We start from the raw sequence: 14,753 nt of genomic DNA, 5'->3' as shown, positions 1-14,753 counted from the left end.
TCATTCATGATGTCAAGATGAGGAAGAGACAAGAATGTAATCAATGTTATGAGCAATGTCTAGGAATAGAATTGACAGTAGGACTGAAGGTCACAGTGAGAATAAACAGAATTAGGCATTATAATGCAGAGGAAACGATGGAATAACAAAAGATTGTTATTAGATAGGGATTTTAGAATTTATAAACATGGAAATGGAACACTTGTGGATAATGGCATAATCAAGGATATAACTTTTTAGCAGAGCTGAAGTGGGGAATAGGGCTTGAGAACTAGTAACAAAGTTAAAGACCTTTAGGATGAGAGAGAGACTAAGCCAAACACTGACTTCATTGAGGAAAGGTATCAAACAAGAGGCCCTCAACAAACATGAGCGTTGGTTTAGATGGCCCACTACACTCCCCATATTAAAATGTAATTGGAAAATATGTAACAAAATACAAATACAACAAAACATAGTTAATAGCCCATTTTAAAACTAAGTCAATATGCAGCTTATGGAGATCTCTTTTTCAGTTTGAGATTGAAGCTCCTGTCTTGGAAACCAGGAAATGACAACTACCAGAATTTTGACTGAGTGCTTTATGTGGATTGAATAAATTTCAAAGGAAGAGAGATTGTTGAGTGATGGTGGTAGTGGGACAATCTGGAAGTGGCAAGAAGTATTCCAATTTCTCCACTATGACCACTAAGTCAAAGTGTGTGAGTGAAAGTGCAACCAGTTCTGGAAAGGGTAGCCAGGGAGGCTGGGTTACTGGAAGGGAGCCAAATTTCAGGTGAATATAAAAAGATGGAGTGAGAAAGAAAAAAGGGCTTTCATTTTAACTTTATATAATAATTTTCTCCCCCCAAACCTATCACTGATCTTCTCCTGCCAAGCCCCAAATGTGTAGACCTTTTAGAGAGAACCTCTTGAGTGAGAGGGATTTGAGGTGACCAAGATTGAAACAAAAGAGTGGGCAGTGGGGGACAAGAAATGAGATGGCAATCAGGATTTTAGTATCATTAGAATGGAAGGATAAGATGGTGAGGGAGTACATTAAACTTTGAGGAATGAGCTTAGGCAGATTATATTTTCACTGGGAGTTCAGCAGTTGGTGTGGAGTTGGAACAGGCTGAATAATATGCAGAGAAGCTGATAAAAGAGCAGATCTGGGCAAGGACTTTCTTTTCAGGGGCAAAGGAAATGTGTTTACTGTAACCAAAAGGCCATATATTATAGCACAGAAGCTGTAAGCAAACCATTTGTGGTTAGAGAGAAGTACTTGAGGTGGAAGTTTCCACTTTGTATGATTTAGGCCTTCTTCTGGGCATGGGGGGAACAATTACATTCCAAGTTTAATGTGATGAATTATAATGCAATTGTAGAAAATTGTCCAATTAATATGTTAGAGCATTTGGATTTTCTATTTACTGTGTCACATTGGTCAAGTCACCAGACTTCTTTGGGTCTTTGTAGTAATAATAATAATAATAATAATAATAATAACTAGCATTTCTGTAGATCAACTAAGTAGCTTAGTGGATAGAATGCCAGAGTTGGAGTCAGGAAGATTCTTCTTTCTGAATTCAAATATGGTCTCAAATCTAGTTGTGTGATCTTAGGCAAGTCCCTTACTCCTGTTTGCCTCAGTTTCCTTATCTGTAAAATAAGCTGGAGAATGCAATGGCAAACCATAGTATGTCAGTCAAGAAAACTCCAAATGGGGTCTTGAAAATTTAGATACAATTGAACAATAAAATATTGATATGAAGCTTATTATGTGCCAGGCACTGTGCTAAGTGCTTTACAGTTATCTCATTTGGTCCTTACAACAACTCTGGAGGGTGGGCAGATGCTATCATTTCCCTTTTATAGAGGAGGCAACTGTGGCCAACTGCCCAGATTATGTGGCTAGTAAGAGTCTTGAGGTCAGATTTGAACTAGAGTTTTTCTAACTCTTGGCTCAGTACTCTATTCATTGTGCTACCTAGCTGCTCTGAAAGTATAGCATCGAATGATTATTGGGCCCAGATGCTCATCCTCTTTTTCTAAAGAAATTTTGGAAACAGGGGCATCCACTGGGGTCCTTCTGGGGGAACCTGAGTGTACCTAAAGAGAGGAGATCCTTTTCTTTGGCCCTTTATCCCCCACACTGGAATCCTGGGGAAAACAATTAGTCTCATGTCTATGTTTTTTCCCCAAAAAGGGATCGAAAGGTTCTTTATATATTATGTAGCTCAGCTAATAATTTCCTCTGTAAAAGAAATGTTTTAAGCACACACACACACACACACACACACACACACACACACACACAGCATGAAACACTTAAGTGGGATCCTTTTTTTGGAGGGGAGGTAGAGCTGTTAGGGTTAAATAACTTGCCCAGATTCACTGAGGCAGGCTTTGAATTCAAGTCCTTCTGATTTCCAGGTGGGTGTGTCCACTGTGCCAATAGCTGCCTCATAAGTGAGTCTTAAATAGGCACTTCCCTCTCTTGGTGTTGGTGGGTAATTCTCCTAATGTCTTCTGATAACCCAAAGAGGTATTTGATCATTTCTTCCAAGAGATTGTGTGGCAGCAATGGGGGAACTTCTCATAGTGTAACTGGCCTTCACTGAGGGACTAGACGCTTCCAATTTTTAAGACTTTCAACATTTACTCCAGGATTGTTGTTCGGACACCTGTGCTCAGAACAAAGAATAGGAGCAGAAGAGGCAACCATAGACCTAAGTGTCTAATTCAACTAAGTAGCACTCTTCCCAAATGCATCTTACAAAGTCCTCAAAAGAAAGGGTTATATGCTACATAGGAAAATGAAGAGCACTAGAAGGAGAAGTCAGTACTGTTAAGTTTTTCTGAAAGGGTGGCTTTTCCTGCTTAATGGCTGATACATGGATGCTGCTTCATCCCCCGGTGTCCCAGACAGTCTTTCTTTTGATTATACTCATTACATATGTAAAATTAGAGGATTGGACTAGATCACCTCCAGCCTAGTTCTAAGTGATCCTGTAATTTGGGTCATCATAGGTGGGACTCCTTAACATGGCATGGTTATACTCCCAGGGATGTTTAATCTTTGCTTTGATTTTAAAGGATTTCTAAAAACCAACATTGCTACTTGTTTCTAGAAAACTCATGTACCAGATTCAGTTATTCATAGATTCGATCAATCCATCAGTTAACATTTATTAGACACCTATATTGTGCTAATTACTGTGCTAGGCTCACTTCAACCCCACCACCATTCTTGAGTAGAACTTACTAGATAAACACTTCTGGCGATTGTGTTTAATTCAGTCTTTTTCAAGATGTATTGCAAGGTCAAACACTGGATTATCTTTACTGCTTCTCCCTTTCCTTAGTTCTGATTATTGAGAGTGTTGGCATATTGGTTATGGAAATAGGAAATCCCTCTCCTCCCCTGGTGCACACATGTACATGCACAGAAAATTTATGCAGCCATTCTCCAATTAAGGGGCATCCACTCAGTTTCCAGTTTCTGGCCACTACAAAGAGGGCTGCCACAAACATTCGTGCACATACAGGTCCCTTTCCCTTCTTTAAGATCTCTTTGGGATATAAGCCTAGTAGTAACATTGCTGGCTCAAAGGGTATGCACAGTTTGATAACTTTTTGAGCACAGTTGCAAATTACTCTCCAGAATGGCTGGATGTGTTCACAATTCCACCAACAATGTATCAGTGTCCCTGTTTTCCCACACCCCCTCCAACATTCCACATTATCTTTCCCTGTCACTCTAGCCAATCTGACAGGTGTGTAATAAGACCAATTAATTATTGAGCTGCTCTTATATATGACAATACTAGTTTGAGAACATGTTGGCAAATAAAGCTAACATTTTCATTTTCTGAGATTGGTTGATCAGGGGCAGGAAACTTTATTTACTTAAACCTTTTGTGATAGATGGAATTTGTGAATTTTCTAATTGGGTGGTCAAAAGTCTACTATTAATAGCAAAGGATGGATCTTGGTCTTTAGTTATAAATTATAAACAAGTTTTTGCAGAGAGGAATCTAAGGAAGGACCTATACTTGCTTCTGATAGGCATTTGAAGAATTTGGAAGGACCTAGTGTATTTGTTTATCCACTTGGGAGAATGAGGCTTCTTTTGGGGAGGAATCACTAAAACATCCTTTTGTCTGTCTTCCACCCCCCAAAACACATTCACACTGTAATGCCAGAGAAACTGAGGCAGGATAGAGATTAGAGAGTTATAATTTATTGGAGAGTTTAATTGACTGAATCAGACTCTCTTCTCAAAGTATCCAGTATTGATGTCTGATTCCAGAGATTCTTTATAGGGTTTAGTGATTAAGAACAACAATGACAGAATGGAGGAGGCAGGGTGTACACCAGACATTCTGATAAGTTGGGAAGGTCTGGGATCATAATGTCTAAGATAGGTCTTTCTCTTTATCTAGATTATCTAGACAACCTTAGAGTCCTAAGTTATATCAGTCTTAATGGTTAGGAGAGGGGATGTTGAAAGGAGGCAGAACAATTCAGGGAAATTGAGGTAGAATAATCAAAGGAAACTGTGGCATAACAGCACTTTTTCATTTTCAGAAGAAATTCAGATTTGAAAATTGTTAAAGACTAAGAATGTGGCTAAGTTATTTCTGTATTAAGTCTTTTCAATCACTCAATAGGCATTTATTGAAGACTTGCTGTGTGCTAGCCACTGTGAGATGCAAAGATGAAAAATGAAACAGTCTAGCAGCTTTTATTCTCTTGGGAGAGAGAAAACATGTAAATATAGAAATATATAGATGAAAGATACAATATATATGATATGTACATATTATATATATGTGTATATATATATATATATATATATACACGAAAGATTAAAAAAGTAGCTTGGGTAGGGAAGAGCACTAGTAGCTGGAGGGGTTCTGGACACATTTCCTTTAGAAGGTGACACAAGAAAATGAGGGGAGTCTAAGAGGTGGAGGGGAGGAGTATAGGCAGGAGATGGGATGATGTATGCAAGGGTCAGTTGTCATCTAGGGCAGAATTAGAAAGAACTCTCCACTGGATGTCAGGAAACTGAGATCCTGGTTCTCCATTAGATAGTAAGCTCCTTGAGGATAGACTTTTTTTTTTTTTTAAACCTCTTTTTGGTATCCCCAGCACAGTGCCTGGCACATAATAGTTACTTAGTGTTTATTGACTGATATATCTGCCACTTACTATTTGACCTGGAACCAAATCACTTGACCTCTCTAGACTTCAATTGCCTTATTTGTAAAATGGGGATGTATTCTATGACAGTTTCAAAGCAGACCAGCCAGATGAACTTTTGAGATTCCTTCCAACTCTTTTGTGTCAATGATTAATAAGACTCCCAGAATTATCTACCTTGAGCCAAATTCACACTTTTTATACTCAATGCACTACTCCCCCTAAAAAAACAGTTCAGTGGCTTTTTCCCCTCTGTCTGCACTGCCCGTTTTCTTTTTGTTTTGGGTACTGCTATTGAAGCTGGCCAGGCAGATCTGAGAGGACTTTCATTACCCAGGTTTCATTATTAAAGTGCTCATTGAAGACATTGATTTAACTCAACCAACATAATAAGTTCCAACTATGTATCAGGTCAAGGTTAATTCTCACAGGGAATCAAGAAATAAAATTGGGTCCTTGCGATAGAAATGGGGGGAAAAAAAGCAAATATACTCAATCCTAAAAAAGAAAAGAATACAGGCCTTTCTCTCTTTCCCTCTCCAACCACCTGCATAAAACCTGATTTGCTAATAATGTCTATTGACATTGGGTAGCTAAGTAGTGTAAGAATACCAAGTATGGAATCAGGAAGACTTGAATTTAAATACTGCCTCAGATACTTAGGAACCAGCTAATGTCCCTGGACAAGTCACTTGGCCTTATCTTCCTGTAAAATGAGGATAATAATAGCTCCTACCTCACAGGATTTTTGTATGGACCAAATGAGATAATGTATACAAGGTGCTTTGTAAACCTTAAAAGGGCTATATAAATTCTATTTTTGACATTAAGTCCCTTTCCCCTCAACTAGCTTGGGAATGATATTTTGGTCATTTTGCACTTAAATCCATACTTGGTAGATATTTGCGTGTGTTGAACTAGATCTACCCTTTGTAGCTTGATGATAAACAGTAAATCAATGGTTAAAAAATGACTGCCCTGCCTCTGTCCTGCTAACAACTCTAACCTAGAGGAAAATATGGGAGGTTGGCAGCTTTTTTGCTGTTAGGTCTGGTCTTCAAGGAAGACAGAAGATATGGAGGGATTAGAGTTCTAAATAAGATCTCTTTGGAAAATAAATCACCTTAATGAGCAAATGGAGGCTGAAAATGAAAACCTACTGAAAGCCTGTCTTCTCCAGTAGGAGCTTCCAGGGCTATGTTATGAGTCTTTGCTTAGTTGCTATGTTTGTTGACTTGTTGGATTTGATAGACAGAATATAAACTTTAGCCAGTAGCCTCAATATTAATTCTTTCCATGGAAAAAGGCCAAGGATTGCTAATCCCACTTTTAGAAAAGAATCCAGAAAGTATGAAAAGGGGAAAATTCCATGGAACTTATACCTTGAGTTTGGACATGTCTTCCAATAGAGAAGAGAAAAGATACATTTCTCTAAGGACTCTCCAAAGATTGAAGATGTCTCATTAATGTTAGAGGTAAGAATAGGGACTATGGGACATATGTGTAGGTCTATATACAGAATTTCGAGGGCAACATTATTTCACAATGCACAAGTGCCTCAGGGGCCATCTAGTCAAATCTATAAAACACAATAAAACTTTTAAAAAAACATGTTCAACAAAGTTCTGACCTCTTCTTTAAAACCTCCAGTTTTAAAGTCTTCAAAATGGGTGAAAACTCCATCTTTATTGAAGTGGCTCATTCTCCTTTTGTTTTCTTCCCCCAGACTCTTATACTCTCCCATGCAGTGATGGAATGATACATGTAAGTGAACTTTCCACAGTCCTACTTTTCAGAAGATCACCACATTTCATGGGGTTCATCTTGGATAGCCATAAACTTTTTGTTTTAATACCCTGATTAATCACCAGACTTGGGTGGATTCTGAATTCTGTACTTATTTTCTAATCAGAGAGAGCATGGGTTAACTCTGGAGGTCCTAGTATCTTATCCTGCCCAGGCCTATTGAAGAATATTGTCTGACGCATGTTAAAGCCTCCTGGCCCAAGAAAAGTGATTACCACAGAGACAGATTATACCCCAATTTAGGGAACTGGGAGCTTCTAACTTGAGTGAGCTTCTGATTCTCTTTATTTTCTCATCTTTCTAGCCCTACCTCAGCAAAATTCACCCAATCACATCCAATGATAGGAACTTCTTAAGCGTGGAAGTACCCACTTTAGCCATTCTCACTTCTAAACCAGCTTTTCTCTTGTTCACTGTGGGACCATCTTCCTCTTTCTCCATTTCATTTCCCTTTATTTTTTTTTTTTTATTAGAATTTAAACTCCTTAAGGATCCCTTCTTAAGGGCAGGGATCAGTTGCCTTTTGAGTTAGTGGCAGATAACAGTCAAGATGACAGTTCAAATCCAGTCTCTAACACTTTTTGATTGTGTGATCCTGGGCAAATCAATCTCTGCCCTATTTTCCTCATTTATGAAATAGGATAACAATAGCACTTACCTCCTAGGGTTGTTGTGAGGATCAAATGAGAATTTTAGGATGCCTTGCACTATGTCAGTGCTGGCTGTTAACTATTATTAAATAAGATAAGGTGTAATATGTTAATATTAATGTATTAAATGAGATTTGTAAATCTCCAAATGCTCTCTCTCTCCATATATATGTGTACACACACACACACACACACACACACACACACACACACATACATATATATATATAGTAGCAATTATTTTTGCTTTCTCCATTCATGTAGATTCCAGCCTTCCTGACTCTAGGAATGACATTCTATTTATTGCTCCACTTAATTGAGTGACTTTCATTCAGGTTATGTTCAGAAAGAAATGTTAAAAAAATTTTTTTTAAAAGATATGAATTCCTGAAAGGAAACTTAAAAAAAGAAAGCAAGGAGAGTTCTTACAGTGCATGATCTAGTCAGTTCTTGAGTGATTTAACTGTAGGAAACTTGACCTATCTTTCAGCAAAGCAGGTGCAGTGACTTGTGTTTTCAATAGTGTGAATGGTGCATACCGAATCATAAATACTTTTTCATCCCTGCTATCTCAGGGATTTATAAAGACTGATATAAAAGCCTGGCTGGTTTATGGTCACAGAATACAATGAAGCGCCCCCCCCCCCCCCATGAGTTCCCATAAACTGATTTTTTTTTTAAATTTTTATTGATAGTTTTTGTTTTTTACATTACTTTCCTATTTGAAAATATTTTTTCCTTTTCTTCATTGAACAAACTTTGTAAAAAATGTTTTTGGTTGTTATTCTTTATTCTTGAAGAGAACTAAAATGACACAATTATGTTGGAGTCAAGGTAAAGTTCATCTGGCTGTGGCTAATCTAACCAATACAAGCATGGATGTCTCTAGCACAAATTGGGCACATTTTTTTTAATGGAGGGGGAAGCAGTTCAGCAAAACAAATCAAAGCATCAACATACAGTAAATGCATTATTAATAATAATAGCTAGCATTTATAGAATGCTTTGAGACTAGCATAGTGCTTTATATATGTTACCTCATTTGATCTTCATCACAACTCCTTGAGGTAGATACTATTCTTATTCTCATTTTATAAATGAGTTAACTGAAACAGAAAAAAATTGAATGACTTACCCAAAATTAAATGAGATAATATTCCAACTCAGGAACTTTCTGACTCCAAGGCCAGCACTGTATTACCATTATCCTCTATTAAGATATCTACCTTCCTACCTTTATCTGTTTATCTATCTGTCTGTCTGTCTGTCTACCTACCTATCTTGTCTACTAACCCCCTTTTTTTGTCGTTTTGTTTTTTAAAACGACAATTGCCTTTTTCTCAATTCTTTTAAGGACTTTTGAGGACCAAACGTGGATGTAATGATACAGGTAAATGGAGTCTTATAAAATCTTCTCACTTGCTTTGTTGATTTTCAGGTCTTTGTTGATAAACAGATTTTTTTTTTTCCCCTTAGGGATAGGAGGACAAAGGAAGATGTTCTACCTGTTTTTCACTTTTAGTGTCTGATAGTGGATTTCTTCCAAAAAATCCATTTTTTGATGCCTGGGTATAGGAAGCTACACATTCTTTCCAATCTTTCAGAAGCATCTTCAAGCCCAGTCAAGTGTTTAGTTGACTAAAGCAGGAAATCTTATCTTGCCTAAGGAACTAGGAATTCAGCCTTTGTCTCCATGTATTTCTGGAAGGAACCAAGAAGAACTTGGCTTCAAAGAAAATAATTGTGGTCTACTTAAGAACAAGGAAAATAGATGAGCTAAAAAGTCCTGGAAGACTATGTAGAAAGGTTGTCTCTTTTTACAATTAAGAAAATTGAGCCTCAAAGAGGTGAAAAGACTTACTTAAATAGTAAGTGGAAGACGAGAGCTCTCAATATTCCATTCAGGTTAGGATAAGATATGTTCCTGAGCTATTCCCCTAGACTTTATTCCCCCCTTTCCTCTACCATTACCTGTGAGACTTAGTGCAATTCATTTCCCTTTCCTAGATCTTGGTGTTCCCATTTGTAAAATGAAGGAATTGCAAAAACTGATCCAGCTCCAATGTGTTCTGAATCTCTTCTTGAGTAGAAGATTTTCACATCTTTCAGATAAACTGACATATTTGTTTTGCCCTCACTTGGCTACCTGTCAGATCGTCTGCATATCTGGTAGAATCATTCGGATCCACAATTTCTAGGGAGAGATGAGAATAACAAAGAACAGCAAAAAACATAACTGTGAAGGCAACACAGTTCCTAGATGTTCCAAACTAGTCTCTAGTCACTTATGTGATCTAGTAGAGGGAAGTTTTTGAATACTTCTTGGGTGATTAGTCCCCTTTCTCCCATATAATCTACACTCTGTCTTCACACATATGTCCATGTTAAATAGCTAGTCCTAAGTGGAGGCTAATGGTAATAATTAGGTTGAATGTGGTCAGTGTATTTGCATTGGGATCAGCAAATTTGAGGGACTGAAGAACTCCAGTGTTTTCTATATTTAAGAAAACTTGTTCCAATGCTGGAACCAATGCTACTTTCTTCTTTCCTGGGACTATGGGAGACAGACAGCAGTAGGAACAGAGCTTGGGAATTTTGTTCCAGATCCAAATAAGTAAACTCGCTAGTGGTAAAGATGGGATATGCCTTTTGTCCCAGGAAAAACCCTTTAAGAAGGGATCACCCAAGCAAGGAAGATGCTGACTTTGTGACCTATTCAGGGAGGGGGAAGTTTGGGTTTTGCACACAAATCCCCAAGGTCTCACAGCTTTCAGGACACTTTCAGGACAGACTTGCCCTGTCTGAATATACTTGGCTATCTGAAACATAGAGTACCTGTAATACAGAAACTTGCAATATCCAGGCTGAGATGAGGTTGCCTGAACACAGCAAAGTACATAGCTGTGAAAACAAATTGGTTCCCATGTTCAGAATGATTTCTAGTTACTGGATCAATGGATAACGCTGCTGAACCTGGGGACAGGAAGACCAGAGTTCAAATCCAGAGCAAATTTGCCTGTTTCCTTATGCATGAAATAGAAAAAGACACGGCAAACTACTTTCCAGTACAAGAAAACCCTAAATGGGGTCAAGAAGAGTCAGGAGTGAACAACAAAAATGTGATCCTGGGCAAGTCACATATCTTTGTCTCCCCAGTTTCTTCATCTGCAAAATGGAGATGATAGCACTTACTTACCGGGACTATTGTAAGGACAACACGAGATATTTGTAAAGTTATTTGCAAACTCTATTGTTGAGGTCTAGCTTTGGCTTTGGGGTACATAAATGAAATTAGGGTTAAGGTCTAGTGGCAGGTTTGGGGTACAGATTCGGCGCAAGGGGGTCCAGTAGCGGCGCGAGTTCCCAATAAAAGCATTTATTGGCCCAGAGAGCTAGATTGATAAGAGGTTTATTATTAGATAAGCAAAGTTAAAGTATAGGGGAAGGTAGAGATAAGGAGGGCACTGGACAGAGGGTCCTCACATGGTAGCCATGTTTGGAATCTCTGCATAGGGGAGTTCCCAGCGTGGCCTTTTTATAATAGGAGACTTAGCTCGAGGGGCTTTCGGGTGTAGCCCCAAAGTTGGCTCATATCCGGGTGGGGCTGGGAACAGGTCAGATCTTCTATTGGAATTCAAAGGGACCAGGATTTGTGAGTTAAAGGGCAATTTACATTATTAACTAGAAAAGGGTGGGAATCTAGAAAGGAATCTTTCCCGCATCACTATGATTATGTTGGCTACAATCAAATGAATTGTGATTTAAGAAAACATGAACTGAAGAGAACCAAGAACTACAATCTTTACAGAAGGACGGGGATCAGAGAAGCTGAAGTTTCTCTAAGTTTTCCAAAGTTTAGGCCAAGGCCAGTTTCAGACAGATGAAAAAGGAAGTTCAGATCCTCTTGTTCTCCCCTCCTAGGGCATTTTGCAATTAGCAAGCAAAAAAGTTCTGTAGGAAAGGGAAAGGCCAGGAGGGGCGGGGGATAGAATGGAGGGGAAGGCCGAGGAGAGGAAACTGATCAGAGGGCGTGACGGGGAAGGGAGGGGAAGGGTGGAGCTAGAGGAAAACGGTGAGGTAAGAGGCGAGCTAAAGGTTTTCCTCTGAGGGGGCAGGACGAGAGGAGGGGCGGCCCGGTAGAAATGAGTCCAAGGGAATACCCGCAGAGGAAGAGCGGGGCGGAGCTAGAGTAGGAATGGTGTAGGGGAGTGACCCATGAGGGGGCGGAGCTAGATTTTCAGTGTTTGAGGAGGCGGGACTAGAGGGTTGAAAAGCAGGGGAAGATTGAGCGAGTGGAAAGAGGCCCTTCCGATGCAAACTGGGTCTGTCCGATGGCGCGCCTGCTTCCAAATGCCAGCAAGGCTCCCCGAGTAGGTTACTTCTTTCCGGAGTTTCCACTCTTTAGTAGCATTCCAAACTCTAATCTTCCAATGATCTGTTTTTGTACAATCCAAGTGATTAGAAAATGTGAAGCCGAATGTTTAGGCTGAGGCTCGGGCGCCTCTGGAGAGAGTCGGTCCTTCGCCATGGGGCCTCAGCCAGCGCCAAAATTCAAAAGAAACGGTAGGTGCGGTCTTCAGGGCTGGCGGGAACCTGCAGGTTGACCGCCCTTCTCGAGGTGTTCTTGGCTCTCCAGGCATACCGTTTATCCCAGGGTCAGTTCTCTCTTTCCAGCCCTGGCCGCCACGCGCTGGCGGGTACCGGTGGTCCAGGAAGGCGAGGCGGGTGTGTTTGTGTGTGCGCGAGTAGGGGGTCCGGAGTGGCGAGGGAGAGAGTACGTGCGGCTTGATGTCAGGGATACAGAAGATGAAAGTTTGCCTGCGTGCATGCGTGCATGCATGTAAAATCACGGGAGGGAAGAGTGTACGTTACGGACGAAAAGGATAGTAACGTGTGTGTGTTGTGTGTGTGCTCGCAGAAGACGGGGAAGAGAGTATGCTTGGGGGTGTAGATGTCAGGGAGGTAGGCTGTAGGTGTGTGGGTGTGTATGTGTACGTTCAGTTGTACTTCTACGCAAGGGGTAGAGAACGGGATATCTATATATCTATGTGTACATGTTTATTAGGGGTGCCTGCTGGTACATAGTAGCCACTTAACAAATGCATGTTGAGAGAGAGAGAATGAGTACATGTATGTGAGAGATATTGGAGAGCACATAGTGATGATGTCAGGTGTAGTTGTCAGGTTCAGAAGTTAAGCTGTATGGGTTTCTTTTCTTTTAAAGGAACTGCTGAGGAGACAGTTTTGGACTCATTGTCTGAGTTGGGAAGGGACCGTAAAGATTGTCTAGTACTTAGACCTTAGTCTGACTTCTCTGCTTTTTACAGGTGAGATAATTGAGACCCAGAAAGAGGGAAGTGATTTGGTCATGCTTTAAAATAACCAGGTAAACAAAGTCAACAACTTAGACCTTCTGTTTCAGCACTCCCTGTGTTCTTTGAAGTAATTTTTCTTGAGGAAAGTGGAATTTTGGAGGGAGCATTAGATTTGAAATCAAAATTTGATTTCTATTTCTGGCTCTATTGTTTCCTACTTTTGTGAGCCTGGAGCATATAAGACTGACATACATACCAAAGAAGTACTGAGGTTAATGTCAGTCTTTTACATCATTTGATGTTAAACTGTATGATGATTACATTCCAAGTTTTAGAATTTAACTTCCCTGCTCAACTCATTCACTTGTTTTATGCTGTTTCTGATCCACATAACTGATTGATGATGTTCTCTTCCAGAAGTTCATTGCCCTCTTTGGAGACAGTAGTGAAAATGCACATCAAGTCCATTATTCTTGAGGGATTTAAATCCTATGCCCAAAGGACAGAAGTCAATGGCTTTGATCCCCTATTTAATGCCATCACAGGTTTAAATGGTAGTGGCAAATCTAACATATTGGATTCCATCTGCTTCTTGCTGGGTATCTCCAACTTATCTCAGGTAAAATAGAAGTAGTAAAATGGTCATCGCTTTGGGGACAGTCAAGTTTGCATTATTACATGGTATGCTATTGCTGTCTCAAAAGGGGGTACCCTTTTGAGTTTTTTATTACATTTGTGTATTTGTTCTTAAAAACCTTGTCTTTGAGAGGTGTGATTGCCTCTGAGCTTGACTGAAATAATATGGTTCATTATATTTGGAATCAGAAAGAGTGGGTTTTAATTTTGTTTCAGACATTGTATGACCCTGAACAAGATGCTTAAGCTCTCATCCTCAGTTTCCTCACACTAAAACAGATATCAAATCTGTTTCTGAGTTATCAGATTATATTAAGCATGTGAAGTGCTTTTAAAACGTTAAAACAAGTATGTCCATCAGCTATTATTATTGTAATACCCTCCTAATTGGTCTCCATGCCTCAGATTTTTACTTTTTTTTATTATTTTTGTTTTGTTTTGTTTTTGTTTTTTCAGAAGCAATTGAGATTAAGCAACTTGCCCAGGGTCATATAGCTAATAAGTATGAAGTGTCTTAGGTTGGATTTGAATTTAGACTCCAGACCAAGCCCTCCAAAATCTTTCCCCAATTTTTCTTTCTGGAACAAGTTGATACTCCATTATTTTATGGTTAATGTTCTATGAACTATTGAACAGGTAGATAAAACAACTTTTGCTAATTATCAGTATTTGTATTTATAGTTAATTCACAGTATATAGGTAAGTTTTCTTATTGGAATTGAAATCTGACTTTCTTTTTTCCCATGATGCAATGAGATCTTTGTACTTTTAATTTTTTATCTTTTGCTTTAGGTTCGTGCCTCTAATTTGCAAGATTTAGTATATAAAAATGGGCAAGCTGGGATTACTAAAGCTACAGTGTCAATCACTTTTGATAATTCTGACAAAAAACAGAGCCCTTTGGGATTTGAGGCCCATGATGAGATTACAGTTACAAGACAGGTGAGTCTTTATGATACTTCTTTGGATATCTAAGAACTCATATTCTCAAGAAGAATTCAGGAGTAATATTGTTATATCTGTAGAGGCAAATGCTTTTGTTACAAAATTATCAGTAATAAGTGCAATTGCTTAAATTGTTGTAGACCTTCATTGTGAAGAATGTTCAATTAAAATATAATTCAGTCAAGTCATCTCAGTCAGGTCATAACTTAGA

The 14,753-nt window shown here is 39.1% G+C and overlaps 1 protein-coding gene across 2 annotated transcripts in view; it reads left to right on the top strand.

The window, feature by feature from the left end:
* Window positions 1-12,219: 12,219 nt before the first annotated feature.
* The window catches only part of SMC2 (structural maintenance of chromosomes 2), a 58,565-nt gene continuing 56,031 nt past the window's right edge, over window positions 12,220-14,753 (top strand). The window contains exons 1-4 of one of the 2 annotated variants that reach the window (XM_051962620.1): window positions 12,220-12,301; window positions 12,974-13,032; window positions 13,379-13,580; window positions 14,390-14,539. In XM_051962620.1, the coding sequence (XP_051818580.1) occupies window positions 13,413-13,580; window positions 14,390-14,539 (318 nt within the window). In that variant the 5' untranslated portion in view covers window positions 12,220-12,301; window positions 12,974-13,032; window positions 13,379-13,412. Of the gene's footprint in view, window positions 12,302-12,870; window positions 13,033-13,378; window positions 13,581-14,389; window positions 14,540-14,753 lie in introns of those variants that run through there. The other variant, XM_051962631.1, reaches the window with a different exon arrangement.

The sequence above is a fragment of the Antechinus flavipes genome, chromosome 1 (genome assembly GCF_016432865.1).
Source record: "Antechinus flavipes isolate AdamAnt ecotype Samford, QLD, Australia chromosome 1, AdamAnt_v2, whole genome shotgun sequence".
NCBI lineage: Eukaryota > Metazoa > Chordata > Mammalia > Dasyuromorphia > Dasyuridae > Antechinus > Antechinus flavipes.
The sequence above is the reverse complement of the archived record's forward strand: the minus strand, read 5'-3'. Positions and strand labels throughout refer to the sequence as shown.